This window comes from Perna viridis, chromosome 5 (assembly GCF_037379345.1).
Source record: "Perna viridis isolate PV_CMFRI_1.1 ecotype Kerala chromosome 5, ASM3737934v1, whole genome shotgun sequence".
NCBI lineage: Eukaryota > Metazoa > Mollusca > Bivalvia > Mytilida > Mytilidae > Perna > Perna viridis.
Window position 1 is genome coordinate 9,373,323 of NC_142449.1, and position 21,118 is coordinate 9,394,440.

The window sequence follows — 21,118 nt, forward strand, 5'->3', positions numbered from 1 at the left end:
ACTGAATTTTACTAAATCGGCGAGAAACAAAACAAATCGTCGTACAAAAACGGCCTATCGGAGATTAAACATTCCCACTGTGAATAAATCAAAACATCATTTAAAATATTTCGGAGACAGGACTATAGCAATAATTGGTTTCCTTTATGAAGTCAAGACGAAAGTTATAAAAGCTGTAGCATGTCATATCAAAACAATTCTTTGTACAACAACATAAATTGTTGCGTTTTACATATTGTTCTTTTAAAGGCATGACTTTAGAACTAAATTGGCTATGCATTACATTTTTGTCAATAAGCCGTGTTATGTTTTGCATTAAATGAACTATAAATGCAGCAAAATGTAAAAATTAAAGGCAACTTTGGACTTTTCAGGTATTTTTAAAAAAATATTTATGTATGACCACCCGCCCTTCAAGCAATTTTTGCATAAATGCCAATGTGTAAAAAGACTGACTTGGTATTTTGTAATGCTTAGAGAAGTTGAAGCGTATATTTCAATTGACATACTCTCGAAGGGAAGCAACTCCCGATAGAATGGTATACTCTCCGATTGGAGAAAGGGACAGTAGATCTTAAATCAAACATTTGACTTATTGTAGCTGCGGTTAGTACTTGGAGACTTTTAAAACTTTATTTCAATCCACTTAGCTACCTATGGAATTGAAAATTGTTCCCAAGAAAAATGTTTACTGTACTTCCTTTACCTCATTAGACCGCCAGCCACGTTTTCGTGTGTTGGTTAGTTACGTCCCTTTGAAAAACTTGCTAAAATGGCTTACATTGCATAAATATGACAGGGATTTTTGTCTTACATTAACTAAAATTCACACATTGCTAAAATTACTTGTAAATGAATATATATAAACTATACGAGGTAGCGTTGATTACTTAATATACATATATTTAAGAACATTTTCTTCCATTTCATTTGTCTAGAGGTATGTAAATAATATTTTCTGATTTTTGTTGTTTGTTTTAGATTCCCCTCTGTCTGGTTTACTTGAATCATATATCATATATCTTGACGGTTTTTGAGTTAAAATGATCGTATGCTAAAGAGTATGATGAACATTCTTCAGCTTTGAGTGTATCTATGGTTGATTGGGTGTTTAAATATCTAAATTTTATCGATGATATTAATAATAATAACCATAATAATAACAATTGCAATTATAATGATATATACACAATGATAACAATGATAATAATAATAGCACAAATGATAACGATGATAATAATAATAGTACTAATGATAAATCAGTTTAGTTGGTACAATAACAAGTTGTTCACTGTCTATGGTTCCATATACTTTATGAATCTAAATGAGCATGACAATCAATATTAATTACACCGGTTGTAGAATACAGTTGCTGTACTGTTAAACATGAAATAATCTTAACCAACTAAGAAATTGAAATATTTACCAATTTCACATAATAATATCTACAATTTTTCTAGCAATGATTTTGGTAAAGTAAAAGATTGAACTTACCACTAATAACATTTTTTAAATATGTAATCTTTATTATATTTGTTCTTCCAATGTATAATATTTCGCTGTTCAGCATGTAACAAGTATTTGTTACTAGTTATAACTTTTACTAAAATACGTATGTATTTAAAGCATTTCAGTAAAGCTATTGATTTGTATCTGAAAATAATACATATTAAAACATTAATGTTCCCTTTAAAATGGTAAACTTTACATCTTCGTTATTCCGATCATAGAACATAATGGTCTAAAATAAAAATCAGAGTGTCTCGGGACAGCTTTTGGATGAAAAATTACAAACAGTTTCTCCAGATAGAATTAACGAATTAACGTCTGCGTCTAAAGCTGGTTAGCACCATGCTGTAACTAAGTATACTTTAATAATGCTCTTTCTAATTGACTTTTTACATTTATATCCTTTTCGGTAAAATAGTTTTTGTAAAGATACCCTCGTTCCCATAAAGCCGGAATATTTTTGAAAGGATACTACATAACTTTATACGCAAAGTACCTAAACATTCACTAATGTAAAGTTTCAACATAAGTATCTATATTCAAAATATTTAATTACTTGCATCAAGATATTCCTATACTTGCGTTTTCCTTACCCCTTTAAAGATATATTACTGTTTGTTATTCGAAGATTAATATTTGGAAAAAAAAGTTTGGCTTGTATTTTAATGTCATTTGCTTGGGAGATGCCATGTAAAGTATTGTCTCTTTTTTGGAAACTACTAAAGTAGTACTACAGTAGTCCATCCATTGCACCCTACCATCTTTAAAACAGCACGTGTAGAACTCTTCGATATTTTGATGAAAAGTCTTAAATGGGTATTGGAAGCAAGGAACACTCGTGCATGTGTTGAGTACAGCTCACACTTGGGTTTGAGAATGCATAACATTCCATAAATCAAAATAACTTGAAACAAATGTACATGTATCTGCGATAGTATAACTCGTTTACATAGCATATATTTAGCAGAATCACGAAATAATTTCAAAGTAACTGCTATCATTGGTTGTCATTTCACTGTTGTCTGTTTTCTCATTAAGATTTATCACAGATAAATTAATACCAGTACTAGTAACCGGTTCATGTATCCTATCATATATATCTGTACTGTCATATAAGTGGGGACCGTTTTGATGATCAGGTGTTTCATAGGTTTCAGGTGGGCTAAAATACAAAATAAGCGTTAGTGTATGAAAACTTGCATCAAAACAATCGCAAAGTCAAGCATTTGTACTTGTCTTCAATTATGTGAATACAGTAAATCAGGTATATATAAAATGATATTTAATCCATTGCGTTTTCACAGAAATTCAAATCTATTCGGAACCCTTGGTATTGTTTCATACATTGTTTGCTCTCTAATTTTTTCTATTTATTTACTACCCTACCGGCATACCTGGTCCATCCCCCCAGTTTTTAGTGAAGTCCGAGTTTTTCATTTGCTTTTGTTACTTTGTATGTGCATTTTTGATTATTCAATGTTCTTTGTTGTGTATGTCTTTGTTCCTGGATTACATTCTTTAGTATTCCGCTAGAATGTTTGTTTCATTGATTACCCATTCACAATGCAATGATAAATAACAAATTAAATGCACGTTAGAATACCGCTATAACCTTGGTTCCCTTGATTACTCTTGGACATTAACATTCTATGAACAATTAACAGGTGGTGATTACCTTGTCACACGATAATTACTGTCTTTATCTGTAATGAACACAAAATTACTATAAAATTAACAATTTTCGTTCTTTAATGAATTGATGCGGTGATATCTTTCTTTCAAAAACAATGAATATTTCATATTACTTACAGTCAATCTGGCAAATGCTTAAGTATTTGTTTGCAGATATTTTAAATAGAAGTAACAAAAGTTTCAATCGATGATTAATAGATTTTTCCATTTGACCTGGACCTGATTATGACCTATTTTAAAGACAGTCTAATAAAACAATGCCAATGCTTTATGAAAAAAATCAAATTGTATAACTCAATTTACATAAAAAAACACAGAAGATTAAGGTAAGCAGGAAATTGTTTAAGGTGGATAAATAAAATTGTGTCGTTCATTTACATGAATATGAGACCGATGTTTAAAATTATGAATCTTTCCTAATTATGAAAATCATTAAAGAGTAATCAAGGGAACCAAGGTTAGGGCGGTAATCAAAAGAATGTAATCTAGGGACAGACATGGAAAACAGACATACACAACAAAGAACATAAAGTAACTAAAATCATACATACGAAGTAACAAAAGCAAATGAACAACTCGGACTCCACTAAAAACTGGGAGCATTAAAAATCTTAGACGTTTTTAAAACAGAAATTGGCTGCATTATGCAGACATGTTATACCTACAATACAAATATTATGGATAAGATTTAGATCGATTAAAATCATACCTGTTAAGAACCTCACAAATAAAGTTATCATATGGTTATAAATAACCACGAGTTTAATTGGTTCAATCGGACTTTTAGGTCCTTTGCAAATTATGATGATTATCTGGCAAAAAGGTACGCGAGGTATTCAGCTTCAGCGTGTACCCAAATATAGTATCTGGTTATATCTATAATTTGTTTGTTCGTTTTTAAGATTGGTTGATATATTAAGACAGTTCTTTCTTCAGAATGTCGCTGCTTTAATACTTAAGGTTTAAATACATTCAATCAACAATTATGACTGAGTAGGTTGGTCTAAGCGATCGAGATGGGCAACAAAATAAAGTTTTCTACTTTAAACGACGATGATATTTAGGATATCTTGACTAACGAAGACATCAAAAGTAACAAAATAGGCCACGAATTCTCATTTAATACCTATTATCGTCGATTAAATTGTTTACATCTTGTGAATTAAGGGAAAAACTGAAGCCTAAAAAAAACCCCAACACACACACACACACACACACACACACACACACACACACATGCATGATTTGGTTTATAGGAAATGAGGAATGTCACACATTCAAGGTGTATATGGACTTGTTGGATGGTGCAAGTGTTGTGGGACAAATTAGTTACATAATGAATTAATTGATAAGTTTGTATTTCAGTTAATATCATGATTTATCAACCCTCAGGTCCCATAATCACCTCGACCGGTGTCCTCAGTTATTGTTAGATCTCTACCGTTGATAAATCCTGATATTAACCTCATCCAAAGTAATTAATTACGTAATATGACATGGACACGTATTAAGTCGCCTCGACGTCTCTTAGAGCATACGAAAAATGTTTAAACCTTGACTATAAGCAGAGACCATTGTTGCAAGAAAAATTTTGAGGACAGTTTATTATATAGAACTGTGGATCCTACCAGATGACTTTCTTTGAAGCCAACACACAGCAGATATTATTATAGAGATGACTAATCCAACAGACAGAGAACATATGACAGCAATAAACGTTGCTTTGTCACCAGTTGGAATTTGTTTATCTGTAATGATAAAATATGTTTAACGAGAATTTATCAGTTGATTTTACATTTTTTTACATTCATTATTTAAATGTTTTAGGTAACATTTGATAACTTGTAAATCATGAAAATAAAATACTAAAATTCATTTTGTTATTGATTTAGGATTTTCAAATTCTTACTTTCGTGTATATCCCCCCAAAAAAGAATAATGAATTGTAGCACTGGCGATTGTTATTATCTTATCTCTAGCCTTACATTTGTAATTTCCACGATCAGCTGAATTATTAATGTAAAAAGTATTCACGTGATTGGTCCTTCCAATAGATTATTAAGTAAAATATTATTTAAAAAAAAATTGCACTTTCATACTTCCTTTTTCTTCTCAATCATATTGTACAACAAACAGGTACATGTATTATTCTCCTATATTTCAAGATGCAGTTAAAACATTATGATTGATATTAAACAGGTTTATCAAAACAAAATCTATAAACAAACCAATGTGAATAAGTCTTTATAAAGAGCTATAAGGGCAAAAGTAAAAAGAGATTTTTTAAATGCATAAAAAATACAGATTTAAATTCTTTTATAAAAGATTTTGAAGTTAATATAAACAATTTAAATGATTCCTTACAAATCAGGTGAAAATACCAATAAATACAATGTACATACATTCAACCATTCACTAAATGTATTAAAAAAACCCCAGTTATTCATATGGTAAACAACAATAATTTTGATGTGAGTTTAAAAAGTACCCAGTATTTTTTATGCAACACTGAAAGGGATCTTTTCTAAGAATAAATGTTGAAATACAAAACTATTCAAGAAAAAGTAATTAACTTCAGTACAATTACAGAAAACTTCTTATTTTTTTATGGCTTCAAATTAATACTGAACTTATCACTGTTGACAAACTATTTTATCTATACAACAAACAATATACACATCATATTTACCCTGTGGATTGACATTTATGTTATCATAATTTACCGAGACAAATCCATCGTTAGCACGACATGTATAGTCTCCAGCATCACTCTGTACTACAGAATTGATAGTCAAAGAAGGAGTGTTAACATTTCCATTTGTATACCGACTGTCAGTTGCTGGATTCCGTTGAGTATTTCTTTTATACCACGATATGATTGTTGGATTTCCAGAAGTAACAACACACCGAAGGGTAACTGATGTTCCAATTGTTGGTGTATACGATTTGATGGGTACATTGATAGCCAGTTGTTCTTTAAAATGTTTTTTACAGATATTCAGAAATAAGCATTATTTATATTGAATACATTTATTTCAAGGCCTAAAAATTTGTCATCATCTAAAAGAGAATTTTTCATTCCGCAAGTTTTTTTTCTTCTTCATATTTAAAATTCTAAGTAAATTTCAGAATTTGCCTAAGTGATGAAAAAGTCCGAGATATATGATGTTTTGTTTATATTATAGAACATCCACGTGTAGTCGAAACCGAACTCGTTCACTCGCCATGATATTTTGTAAAAGACAGAGTATGTGATGAAAGAACACTTTCCAATATCTATCTTAAAATAACAACATACAAACTTTTAAAAAAATTATTTTCGATCTGAACATGTAAAAGACGTCATCTGAAGTTTGATAAAATGTCCGGCATGGGCTGTCAAAATTTCCGGTCTTTTGTTTCAGATACACTTATTTCATACAGTTAAGTGTAAAATAAACTATGTATATCACATCTTGAAAGTTGCATACAAGTTTTTAATCATAACATGTCCTACATGATTCAAGAAAGTGTACATATATACTGTGTGAACAATATGCACTAATTGACAAATATTATACAATTGACTTAAATGTCAAATATGATTTATATATTAAAATGATTCCAAAACAGTTTCTGAAAAAGAAAAATGGACAAATAAATGCCACACTTTTCAATAATTATTATACCTTATAAGGACACAACCATGGATGTGAAAAATGAAATGCAAAAAATAATTATTTAGTCAAACAACACATAAAAGATCAAAATCATTTCATTGAAATGGCAAATATAGCATTTATTTTTGAAAAAGAAATTGTTTATTTGACTATAAATGTTAATACATACCTCTAACATTAAGTGTTTTACATACACTCTGTGGTGTACTGATTGTTGTAGAGTGAGCTACTTCACAACATAGCTGGTTACCATTATTAGAAAGAGCTGGGCTCCAATTCAGTGTTCCAGTAACTGTGAATGATCTACACCATTTACTGGTGTAGACACAGATGAGTACTCAGGTGAAGTAAAGGTGGTTCCAGAGTTTGCATTTTTAATTGTCATAGTACCAGCTGGGTAACCATTAGAGGAGGTACATGTCCATGTACCTTGATTACCAGCAACTAAATCTGTTGGTCCATTTAATACAGGTGGGTCTGGTGTATCTGGAAATCAAGTACATATTATTTTGGGCTTCACTGCTTGGAATAGACAGCCTACTTCGATATAGATTTAATGAAATGTCCCACCTAAGCTTTGGTTTATGTTCTTATTAATTTTTTGATAAAATCATCAAAAATGGTGCCAAGTTTTTAGACTACCTGTTTTGCATTAGAATTAAGAAGATTGTACCCTTAAATAGATTGTTACCGGGGGCGGGGGTGTCATGAGTGGTGATAGTTGTACTTTAATAAACTCTTTACCGATTCATGTAATCTTTACATTTAATACAAGCTTTCTAAATAAAGATGAAATAAATCGTCCTCCTTCATTTTGACATCTGGTAACATGTCGTTTTTACAGTTAATTAACATGTTTGAAAATTCCCACAAACTTCAAAGAAAAATATATGGTGAAATGGTGAAATGAAGCAGAATAGACAAATAAAGGTGTGTTTATTCTTTTATTTTAGTTATCGATATTAGGAAAACAGTAAGTGACGATAGAATGACACAAAAATTATGACTATGAGGTGAAGTTCCGAATACAAATACAAAAAACTGATGTGGTTACGAAATTTATTAAAAAAAAATATTTTAAAAAGTACATGCATGTAATGGTCGTAAAATAATTTGCTAATTTGCCTTCAAAATGATAATTTTCAAAGTTCGGATGCATTACAAATAACAATAATTAAAGAAGAAAAACATTCACATTTCGAAGGAAAAATGGTAAGACCATCATTATTCCATCTTGCTGAAACTTTTCATATATTTTTGTCTTTAGTTTATTATTTCATTCAGTCTTTTCATTAAGTCATCAATAAGAGGTCCTTGATATATTTTTATTTGAAGAAGAAAAACTATTACATAGAAGAACATTTAAATCTTCGAAGGAAAAATAGTAAAAACATCCTTATTCCACTTTTTTATGTATTTTTTTCTAAAGTCAATTATTTATTTCAGTCTGTTTATTAAATTCGTGTCCACCATTTTAAGTAATCTTAAGGACTACATCTTACTTACAATGCACGTAAACAAACTTAGTTGTCTTTAACGGATTTTGTAGGACACCATTTTCTGCTTGACATTCAAGTACTTCATAGTGTTCATTCAGTGTAGCAACAAAAGTGTAAGTAGTTGTTACTGTTGAGCCATTTGTTGACGAACTGACACCAGTCGTTATCTCTTTGTCATCTCTGAACCATTTGACAGTCGGTACAGGACTTCCACCAACAGAAGAACAACTCAAAACAATATTTTCACCTCTCACTATTACAGCAGGCCCAGTTATAGAGGGCGATCCAGGTGGAATATCTTAAAAGTAAATTCAAATTATGTACTAATACATGTACAATGTGGAAAAAAGAAGGTATTAGGTAGTTCCTTCCAAGGTTTCAGGACACTTGTGAATCATAAACACCAAGACAAATATTACTTTAAGTCACTTGTAAAGAGTTTGTATTCTAACTATTCTACATTTGTGAGCAAATTTCTTCTTAATTTACAGAAACTAAATTGATATATAGTTGAGCAGTTGAAGTATCAAACTATTTTTATAAGCCTCAGACAAACAAAAAATTAACAAGTGAATCACTTCAATTGTATTAGTAAATAATTTGAATTGATATCAAGTTAAATTGAGAAACAAATTCAACAGTACAAGGAACTATTACATACTAGTTACTTGTACTGTTGAATCTTTTTCGCAATTTAACTTGATATAAATTCAACTGCCCAAAAACAATGAAATCTAAAGGATGGTAATGTAAGGTAGAAGGAGATTATTTTAATGGAAATTTCATTTTCATTCACGAAGAAAAGCTTTAAAATACCAGTACAATCTTCCTCCGCCACATTTCCTGAATACTTTTCATTGTCTTTAAGTTAATATTAATAAATCTTGTCATTTTTAATTTGTCGTTCCTACAATGTATTCTTAACACGGTCTAATGGATTAAGTGGAATTATTTGCATATGAACAATAATACAAAAAAATCCTGTCATTTCTGTACCAACTTTGAAGTCAGTGGCTGGAACCAAGGTCCATTAGTCCGTTTTGAGACTGGAATGAGATTTAAGGCCTACAAAATATTGGGAATTTCCATATCTTCCTCTGTCGTTAAAAACAAAAAATCCCTTATCACTTATCACTTATGTACAAACTTCAATCGCTGTGACCAAGGTCCATTAGTCCATCAATGGAAATGTTTGAGATTTTAGGCCTGCTTGAGTACTATCAATTCCCAAAATATTGGGATTTCCATATCTTTCTCGGCCGTTTACAAAATTCTAAAGGGGCCCTCACCCCTTTTGTACCAACTTCGAAGGTGGTTGCTTGGACCAGGGTCCATTAGTCCATCTTGGAACTAAGAGATGAGATTCTAGGCCTACTTGAGACTATCAATTCACAAAATATTGGAAAATTTTCTATCTTACTCTGTCGTTGATAAAATTATAGAAAGAACGCACCCCTTTCCACTTATTTACCAACTTTGAAGTTGGTGGCTGGAACCACGGTCAATTTGTCCGTCTTGAGACTAGAATGATATTTAAGGCCTACACGAGGATTATAAATTCCCAAAATATTGGAAATTTACATATCTTCCTCTGTCGTTGAAAAAAAAATTAAAATGGGGCCCCCATTACCACTTATGCACTAATTACAAAGTCGGCGGCTGGAACCTAGGTCCATTAGTCCATCTAGAGACTGGGGTGAGATTTAGGCCTACTTGGGGACTATCAATTTCTAAAATATTGGTAATTTCCATATCTAACTCTGTCGTTGAAAAAAATATAAAAAGGAGTCCCCCTTGCCACTTATGTACCAAGTTCGAAGTCGGTGGCTGGAAACAAGACATCGTTTTCAAGGTGGTACATACGTGGTAATGGGGGGAGGGGGTTAAAATTTTTCGACGACGTAGGAAAATAAAGAAATTGAATGATTTACGTTTCTGTACATTACAACGTATTTGAGTAGTTTCAATATTATACGTCTTGTATTATGCCTTATATGTAACAAGTACATGTAACATCCTGTTTCATACATTTCATTCCTTAAACTTTTTTTTCATTCCATCAAGTGTTGGTATTGTCTGAGGGGCACTTTTGGACACAGACTGGTATTGTCTGAGAGGCAAGTATGGAAGCAGACTAGTATTTCCCGAAGAGAAAATTCGTTTTTTTCTTGAATGAGTTTGGATTGGATAGAAGACAAAATTTCAAGGTATTTAACAACAATTGAAGCCGTGGGGAGGGGGAGTGTTTTTGCACTTCAAGACTTCTTTTTATAGGGGATGACACTGTGAATCTCTAACCCCGCCCTCTTTAAATGCAAAAGATCCAAAATTTCGCAACTAAAAGATTCTATGAAAGTTTCATTAAATCCATTTAGTGGTGTAGGAGGAATAAATTTAAGATATAGGAACTCCTCTGCGTAACAAAAGGAGGAAGTATTGTTACCTCTATCACTATAAACCCCATCAAAATTAGGAAGTAAGATGATTGAGGATATTTCCTGTGCTATTCATAGAGGGAATGGAGAGTTGAAGTTCTATTTCTCCGAAACTAAGGTTTAGATTTATATATTATAAGACAATCAAGTTATATTCATATACATTACATTTTTTTCTTGAGGGTGTGTACTTGTATGGAAGTGTTGAACTTAGGAATGTCGTGTTAAGGATTGGCCATTTCGCTTAATATATGTTTGTTGCTCTAAATATGGACTCTTTAAGATTTTTTGGTTTTACAGAAACCAATAATGTGGTATCTATACGTACACTGTTAAGGATATTTCTGTACTGAAGTTTTCAAGTCCCACAACTGTGAAATTCGCGTATGACTACAATTCCGGCAAATTGTTCAAGAAGTAATTCCTTTCTGCATCCGTGGTTATTTTTTAGTGTTGCGGAAATGGCTGAGTAATATGCAGGTTTCCGAGGGACTATAGTTAGATTTATATTTAACAAATCTAGTGTCCCTCTTTCAATCGTACATCACACGAGATATAAGAAGATATAATTCCAAAATATATATTTAATATATATTAATTAAATATATATTAATATAAATACTCAACGTTCTTAAAAGATATTTACACAGAATGTTAACTTAAATAACCCCTCCGCAGAAATGTTTTAACCGCTTCCACTTGAGATGGAAAGGGGTACGGCGGGGTCCCAACTTTTCATTGAATAGATAAAATGTTGACTATTACGTGTTGTAAATAGTACACGAATGTATAACATTGAACACTTGTTAACTACTCAAAAAGTAAATTATACACATTGAAATAATGTTCAACTAAAGCAGTTATAAAAAAAATATAAACGTCACCTTTTATATCCCTTTTACTTGCATTAGCTGTATATTGCTTTACAACATAGAGTGAGGGTACTGCGGGGGTACACACATTTTATTCATGTTTTGAATTGCTACTCTGATCATTATATAAGGTTTCACCTACTTTTAAAATTACAAACATAATTTTCATGAAAACGCTGTCGACTAAGGCATGGAAACAAATTAAAATAACCCCTCTTTACGACATAGAGAGAGAGATGGTACAACATCCATATTTAAAAAAAGTTGCTATTGTAAAAAATGTTTCGCTTTCTAAAGAACAATAATGATTTTCATGAACAAATAATAGCCAAGGACGTTAAGAAATCAGATAGTCGGTCACGGCCACATATCACAAATGCCACATACAAGGGCAAAGTATTGAGTATATATTCTTAGCCCGTAAACGGTAATTACACCAAGTATAGGAACAGTCAGCTGATCGTCAGCGTTACTCATATTGTGCATTTGCTTGCGTGGTTAAAACTACATTACGAAAGATATTTTTGGGGATTTTTGTGGTTTATATCCAAAGATAGTCAAATTGTTTCCTGGAAGCAGTGTTATCATACCCAGATAGCACGAACCTCTTTCGAAATATTTTTTACAGTTTATTGGTAGTTTGCTAAAACATTTTCAACAGAACATTTATAAATCGTTTTTAAAACATTTTGATTCTTTTTCAAAATGTTTTGATAACGTTTTTGAAACACTTTACCTTCAATTTCGAAAAAAAACTTTTCAGAACTGTTTACTGAAATATTTTTGAAATGTTAAAATAACATGTCACTGTAATGCATTTAACATAAATAATTTAAGAGCCCACCTCTCCCAACACACATTTGAATGTAAACAAATTTGGTAGGGCATATATTCACCGGTCATGAGCGGTCATGATATAGGCATGGCTATGTCAGTGAAAACATTTATGGTGCGCAGTACTGGTCTTATCTTAATATTTCTTACCAGAAAACATTGAAATCATCATGACGTTATCAATGTTTTATGAGATTTAGAAGAGCAATAATATGAAAACCCTATTAATATTGGGCGAACTGTATTACGAATAACCTTGTATATCTTTGCTTCTATGATTGGAACACCATATCACATCAAATTAAAAAAATATAACAAGTGATTAAAAGTTTTTAGCCATATCAAAATCAATCTATTATAACATTCACTGGAAGTAATATATGGACCCTGAAAATATGAAGTATCGATAAAATATATTGAATTATTTATTTTCTTTATTTTCACTTTCCAATTATGTCTCTCATGCCCTCCATACAGAAAGTCATTTCCCTAACGAGAACTGAAGACGTAGTACCCATAAAGTCTTTAATACAGTGTAGGTCACCTAACTTAAATGTGTTTTTCTCACAATATAAACATGCAATCTCGCCAATCTTCTGCGAAAATAAAAACAAAGATCAGTTCTTATAAACGCTTTAAAATTGTAGCTATTTAATAAGTTGTTCAACAAACAGGTAAACAACATTGATATGCTATCGAGAACCAATGAGACCAGGATATAGGACGTTCTTTGTGACGTTCAAAATACACATATTTACACAAAGTTCGGCAATATAAACATATCAATTAATTCAGTGATCATAAAAAAAATAATGAAAAGTTAAAAAAAAAACTTACTCCATGCGGGGACAACACCTAATTGTTTGATATAAATTTTGACATGTAATCTTTGTCATTTCGGACATGCAATTAAATCAATATTATACAAAACCGGAAACGGAGAAACATGTAAATTTTCCGAAGCAGTACAAATTTTCGGGGCATTACAAAAAAAAAAAAAAAAAAATCAGAAATCACTTGAGTGTTCGTCTTCACAGCGTGATGTTGTCTAGTGAATGGGAAATTGTAAAATGACTAATTGACCAGGTATGTTTATAAAACAAGGTTACACAAACTTATTCAAATTACTTTGGCATACAGTTTTTAACTATCTAATTACAAAGAATTTCAATAGCAGTATGTTGCGCACCATTTCTAATATTATCTTATTATTTTCATGGAGATGCCATCATCTATATATCATCGATGTTGGTTAATTAAAAGACAAGGAACAGTAAATTGGGATGAATTAATTGTAAATCAAATATGCATGACAAATTAAGAAGACTAGTATCACATGTACATGAATAATGCATGTGTATAATACATGTATCATTGTTCGTTCATTTCTTAAAATTTTTAAATAATGATGTAATTATATATAGCCTCTACTGTCTTATGGCCTTTTTACTTATTATTCTATATTTGATATTTATGAGGAAATTGTTTTTTACATATGTAATTTAAAATACTTTAGAAACATTTTCTGAATTAGTTTCAAAACGTTTTTAAAAAATAAATATTAAGACGTTTTCTTACATTTCTACAACTATTTATTGAACATTTCAGAAAACCGTATTAAAACAATATCTGGAAATATTTTTAACCCGTTTCAAAGGAATGTAATGAAAACATCCGGAAATATTTTTTCCGTAACACATAAGTACATTTGTTTAATATATCAAAATAATGTTTAAAAAATAGATACAAAAATATTTGTTTAGATCATATTTTATTATATATTATATTTTTGACTCCAATTTTCATATGTTTTTAGATAACGTTTTTAATTAGTTTTTTATCTTTTCACTTTTAATTTTCATTGATAATTTTACATGGAATTGTAACCTTGATGTAGTTAAGATAAGATAGTCGTTGTTTGTCTGGTCATCCAGTACATGGAACTAATTAATTATTTTGATAGCGGTCAGCTGTTTAACATGTTTCATGATCTATATCAGACAGACACTGAGATAGTAAAATTTCAAATTGGTAATTTGGGGAATTTTCCATTACATTTAGGTTAATTGGGTTTATTGGTTCAGATTCGCCATATAATTATTGACAGTTAGAAATCGGTGTTCGATTGGTAAATATTGTATTCATACATGTGAATGTATATATTGTGTAAATAACGTAGTATTAGAAAGATTGTTTTTAATCGAATCCATGGTCGTAGAAAAAGGTTATAGTGCTCGTCGTCTAGCTTCCCAATTATATAAATGTACAAACAATCTTAAAATAACTTCCACTACGCAACCACTCTTCTCCATTGCGTGGTTGATATGGACAAAACGGACTTATCGAAATCGTATCGGAATTATAATTCATAATCGGAATTAATATTGACATTTAGTGATCTTTAATGCAATATAAGCAATTGGGAGCTAGATCTTAGAAACGACAAAATGGAAAAGACAATGATCGAACGAGAAAACGAAAATATCTAGGATATTAAAAAGGACAAGGCAAAAGCTAAATCGGCCTTCACAAAATTGAGACAAACTTCCTCATTTAACCGATGAACCAGACGAAATTCCAGATCGTGATACCTAAAAAAATTAAGACAAAAACGTACAAATGCAGAAGAAAATGCTATGAACATTATGGAATTATTACATGACGATTATAAGAAGAGAAACGAAATATTAATATATATGAATATTCATCGCATGCCTCGAACAATAGAGAAAAAATAGATAGCCAAGATGTTCCAGTTGCCGACAATAGTGGCGATAGACGTGAAAGTAAAGATGACATTGGACAATTAGCAGATCGTATTAATCGTGACATACCAGTTGAAGTTAAAAGTGACAATCGTATCGAAATCGGAAATGACATGTGGAAGCAGTTGAAACGAATTGCGATTGCAACGAAGTTATGAAGCATAGAGGACCGCCTTCATGTCGTGTGTGGACAACGCTTAATGGTCATGGATCGTTGTACAATAAATTACAGCAAAAGTTACCGGAGTCTATGCTCGCACAGTACCATAGATGGGTATTCGAGAAACGGAAACCGGAATCAGTTAAATCATTAAGAGAGTTGATAATTCAGGAAGCGGAATTCCAAATTATCGCGAGCGAAACTGTCCAAGGATCAGACAACTTGAAGTGCAGTGACTTCACGTGTATGAGATCGTATGAGACTGAACTTTCGTCACTAACACTGAAAACACAGACAGAAAGTAGACGACTGTGTAAAGTATGTAATGAGCCGCATTGTGTGTGGAACTGTAAAATGTTCTAGAGAATGGATGTGCAAAAAAAAAAAATGGAATGTTGCAAAGGAGCATAAACTTTGTTATCGTTGTTTGGGAGATAATTAGATAAAGGATACTACATACACTGTGAAATCAGCCTCATATCTTGACCTACACTTAGAAATCGATGGTAAAGGAAAACAATTGACCAAACTTTACGACAAACGTAATGACTTTCATTCATAATTGTCAACTTTCCTTTCATTTGTGGCAACATCCCTTCAGCACCTGCGTATGGAGTGTTCATATCACAACTCATACGTTATGCCAGAGCTTGCCGTAACTACCCAGACTGTTTGTATCGCGCTAGAACTCTAACAAATAGGCATATAGTTTTACTTTCCTCGTTTGTTTACCCCGTACTTGACTTTTTATGAGCAACTTTGCATTTCTTTCTAGAAAAGCAGAGGACGCTTACCCTACCGGTGCACCTGGTCCATGCTCCCAGTTTTTAGTGGAGTAAATGTTCTAAATGATGAATGTGAATCGTTTGAAACAATGCCAGTTGAGTTCGAAATTGAAAGTGTTAATGGCGGAACAAGAAATCGAATCGAAGCTTTTACGACAAACAAGGTGGACCGGGAATATGAAACCAATAGATTGGCGACAGCGTAGTTCTAAGTGGGAACATTTGAAAGGTATACAGTTTCTGGACATAGGCTCGAAAATTAAAGTTGATATATTAATTGGTTTGGATTATGCCGATTAACATTATTCGTACAAGGATATTCGTGGTAAACCTGGAGAGCCAATAGCAAGATTGACTCCCTTTTGATGGACGTGTATTGGGAATCCAGACGCTGATGATAATCTGACACATTACAATTACACACACTTTGTCGGAAGTATCATTAAATCAAATGAGTACAATTTATTGTTAAAGAACTTCTGGGACATTGAACATGTCAAACCGATCGATAAGAATGAGATGCCAACAGCCGAAGATAAACAAGCTGTCAAAATCGTTGAACAATCAATTTGTTTCAAAGATGACCGTTATGAAATAGCCCTGCCTTGGAAGAGCGACCCTGCAAATTTGCCGGACAATTATAATATGGCTTATCACATACTTTAGAATACTGAGAAGAGGTTAATCAAGGATACGACTGTAAAGAACAATTACGTTAACACTATTGAAAAGTATCTTTACAAAGGTTATGTCCGTGAAGTGCCAGCTGAAGAAGAGGAGCCGAAATCGGAAAAATGGTATTTACCGCACTTTCCAGTTGTAAGACCAGACAAGGAAACTACAAAGACAAGGATCGTTTTCGACGCGTCCGCAAAGTGTAAAAATACATCATTAAATAGTGTCATTCATCAAAGTCCAAAATTACAGAGGGATTAATTTGATGTTCTATTGCGATTTGGAAAGAATCCAATTGCATTAGTTTATGATATCGCTGAACTATATCTGAGGATAAATATAGCTCCGGTTGATAGGTTGATTTCACAGGTATTTGTGGCGATCAATTGAATTAAATCGAGAACCAGATGAATATGAATGCAGTAGTGTTGTCTTTGGAGTTAATTCTTCGCCATTTCAGGCACAATATGTTGTGCAGAAGCCTGTCGAGAACATGAAAGCGTCGCATCCGAGAGCCGCGGAAACCGTACTTCATTCGACTTAGATGGATGATAGCATGGATTCAGTAATGAATGAACATGATGGAATATTATTGTATAATCAATTGTCGGATTTATGGTGTAAAGCTGGAATGTACGCACGCAAATGGTTATCAAATTCAGGGGCAGTGTTAGAATTTATACCGAAGGAAGATCGCGCGTCCGAAGTTAATCTTGACCATGGCATTTTGCCTACTGTGAAAACCTTGGGAATTATGTGGAAAGCAAATGTAGATATTGTCACGTTCAATGCGAATCCTCCAGGCGAGGATTTTGTGTTCACAAAGCAAAATTTCTTGAGAAAAGTGGGTATGTTATTCGATCCTCTTGGATTTATTTCGCTTTACATAGTGAGAGCTAAAATGTTGCTTCAAGAAATGTGGTTAATTGGATATAATTGGGATCATTTTTTACTAGATGTAAATTTAATGTGTAAAGCAAAATCTTGGTTTAAAGAGCTAAATGATCTGAATCAAATCGAAGTTCAAAGGTGTTTACAAGTTGTATATCAAAATGAGGAAATTATTCACACTAGTATTCATACAATCGTTGATTCGTCTGGAGAAGGATATGGTGCCGTTTCGTACATGAAAATCGAGTTTAAGAGTGGATTACTTTCGACAAGGATTATTGCATCGAAATCGAAAGTTGTACCAATTACTGTGATTAGGATTCCGAGATTAGAGTTGATGGCTCCTGTTTTAGAATAAAAACTTGCACTTTCCGTTGCGGAACCGCTTAGAATACCGACAGAACAACTTGTGTTTTGGTCAGATTACATGGATGTTTTATGGTGGATACATGGTCGAAGCAGATACTTCAAGCCGTTTGTTGCGAATCGCATTGGAGAGATCCGCAGGGCTTAGAGTCCTACACAATGGTGATACGTACCAACTAAAGAAAACCCCGCGGATCTGGTGCCGAGAGGCAGGACTGTAATTCAGCTGAAATCAGACATTATATGATGGGAAGGTCCATACTTTCTATCAAAACAATGTGACTGGCCTGAATGTCGTATTAACAAAGAACTATCATGCGACAGAAGCTAAAAGCGCTAAATTGGGTGCTGTATTCGAGACTTCTAAGCACAGCGAAATATTTTCAATGAAAATTGTGTTTGTATCGGGGAAGTAGTGGCGTTTAAATCCAGAACATTATTCGAGCTGGTTGAGACTCATTCATGTTCGTTCATGGGTTAACAGATTCGTTGAAAATTGCAGATTTACACGTGATTTACGTAGAAAAGGTCGACTTAGTGTAGATGAACTCGAAGAGGCAGAGACTCAAATCGTGCGCGACGCGCAGAGATGTGAATTTCTATAGGACTATAATTCGATTATGAAAGAAAAACAGTAACCGTCGGGAAGTAAACTTCTAAGTTTAAACCCGAAAATCGATGAATATGGGCAACTTAGATGTGACAGGCGTCTTCAACATGCAGATTTCTTGCCGTATGACACTAGATATCCTATACTACTTCCGAAGAAAAATCGCGTGACAAGACTAATCGTGAAATACTACCACGCGACAAAGGTAGACATATGTGCTGGACAAATCAAACATTATCCATGTCAGCTAAATATTGGATTATATCCGCCAGAGAGGAAATACGCGAGTGAAAAAAATGAGTGCTATACGTGTCGTAGGAGAAAGGCGAAAAAACAGAGCAAGTAATGGCTCCTTTACCGGACATTCGTTTCAGAACGCCATTTCATTCATTTAGCAGTTGACTATGGTGGACCGTTTATAACCGTGCAGGGTCGAGGAAAGAGACATTAAAGGAAATACATGTGTTTATTCATGTGCTTGGCATCAAGGGCCGTGCACTTAGAAGTTGCTTTTGGACTAGATACTGACTCTTTTCTAAATGCGTTTTATAGAATGGCCAGTATACGTGGAATGCCATAAGAAGTTATTTCGGACAATGGAACAAACTTTATCGGTGCAAACAAGGAATTACATGGACTAGTTTCACTATTAGATAGACAAAATATGTGATAATACGTCGAATAGAGGTGTAAAGTGGCATTTCAATCCTCCTCTCGCGCCGCACTTAGGAGGCGTACATGAGACGATATTAAAAGCCGAAAAGAAAGCAATTTATTCCATATTAAGAAATGCAGACATTACTGACGAAGAATTGTGAACTGCATTCATCGGCGCCGAAGCACTCATTAATTCGCATTCGCTTATATACCAGTCGGCAGATTCCAGAGATGACTTACCGTTAACGCCTAACCATTTCTTCCATGGGCAAATCGGAGGAGCGTTTGCACCAGAGACCGTTAATACAACTGACTTTAACCCACTTAAACGATGGCATCGAATCCAGGAATTAGACAATTCTGGCAAAGATGGATTAAAGAGTGGACATCAGGACTAAATAGAAGACATAAATGGACTGAAAGTGAAAAGGACTTGAAACCAAATGGTATTGTGTTTGTAAAGAATCCAAATTTTCCACGAAGACATTGGCCGTTAGGCAGAATCATCGAGGTGTACCCAGGAAAGGACAATCATGTTCGAATCGTCAAAATTAGACTTGGACAAAATATTTAGTACGACCAATTACCAAACTGTGCCAGTTGGAAATTAATTGACTTGAATTTAACGTAAAATAACTATAGATAAGCAGTGACTTTAATTCTCTCCGTTTACATGGACTATCGCTATAGTTATGGATTATAGACTATTGAATATTTTCATTTATTTCGTTTTATTTTTTATTTTTGTTGACTGGCTAGGCTCCATCAAGAAGGGGAGAATGTTTAAAAGACAATTAAATTTTTGACTTCAATTTTCATATGTTTTTAGGTAACGTCTTTTATTAGTTCTATTTCATTTTTAATTTCATTGATAATTTTACATCGAATTGTAACCTTGATGTAGTTAAGATAAGATAGTCGTTGTTTGTCTGGTCATCCAGTACATGGAACTAATTAATTATTTTGATAGCGGTCAACTGTTTAACATGTTTCATGATCTATATCAGACAGACACTGAGATAGTAAAATTTCAAATTGGTAATTTGGGGTATTTTCCATTACATTTAGGTTAATTGGGTTTATTGGTTCAGATTCGGCATATAATTATTGACAGTTAGAAATCAGATTTCAATCGGTAAATATTGTATTAATATATGTGAATGTATATATTGTATAAATAAACGTAATATTAGAAAGATCGTTTAAATCGAAACCATGGTCGTAGACAAAGGTTATAGTGCTCGTCGTCTAGCTTCCCCATACATAAATGAACAAACAATCGTAAAATCGCTTCCACTGCGCAACCACTCTGCTCCAACATTACAGTGACATGTCATTTAAACATTTCAGTAATCAGTTTTTGAAAACCTATTTCAAACTTAAACGGTAAAATGTTTCAAAAACATTATCAAAACATTTTGAAAAAAATCAAATGCTTCAAAAACGACTTTTAAATCTTCTGTTGAAAATGTTTTAGCAAACTACCAACAAACTCTAAATATATATTTCGAAAGAGGTTCGTGCTACCTGGGTACTTCAATTTCAATCTAGTTTTAAAGAAACATATTCAATACCTTGACAATGAGTGAGTAATGCTAGACACAATACTACTATAAACCAGAGGATCTGTCTCCACTGTGACAGCGACATCCGGTCCTATTGATTTGTTTTCGCTTTTTTGTTTTTGCACTAATTATCTGGAGTTGTAG

At 32.8% G+C, this 21,118-nt stretch overlaps 2 protein-coding genes across 2 annotated transcripts; one reads left to right on the forward strand and one right to left on the reverse strand.

Moving 5' to 3' along the window:
• Nucleotides 1-1,160: 1,160 nt before the first annotated feature.
• On the reverse strand, nt 1,161-7,715 carry LOC148615888 (uncharacterized). Its single transcript, XM_088581706.1, has 6 exons — nt 7,703-7,715; nt 7,030-7,197; nt 5,891-6,175; nt 4,830-4,949; nt 3,185-3,212; nt 1,161-2,671 (listed from the first exon to the last, which is right to left on the reverse strand). Exons 1-6 carry the CDS (start codon nt 7,713-7,715, stop codon nt 2,479-2,481), a joined length of 807 nt encoding a protein of 268 aa, XP_088437832.1. The 3' UTR covers nt 1,161-2,478.
• Nucleotides 7,716-17,429: 9,714 nt separating this feature from the next.
• LOC148615889 (uncharacterized) lies at nt 17,430-18,134 on the forward strand. Its single transcript, XM_088581707.1, has one exon. The coding sequence runs from the start codon at nt 17,430-17,432 to the stop codon at nt 18,132-18,134; it is 705 nt and encodes a 234-aa protein (XP_088437833.1).
• Nucleotides 18,135-21,118: the final 2,984 nt, after the last annotated feature.

Excerpts from the sequence above, each read along its gene's own strand:
- LOC148615889 (XM_088581707.1), top strand. The coding sequence starts at position 17,430 with ATGGATGATAGCATGGATTCAGTAATGAATGAACATGATGGAATATTA.
- LOC148615888 (XM_088581706.1), bottom strand. Across the intron at positions 3,213-4,829 it reads GCTTCAAAGAAAGTCATCTG|ATAAAGACAGTAATTATCGT; the intron begins GTAGGATCCACA and ends TGTTCATTACAG. Across the intron at positions 2,672-3,184 it reads AGTAATTATCGTGTGACAAG|CCCACCTGAAACCTATGAAA; the intron begins GTAATCACCACC and ends TTTGTATTTTAG.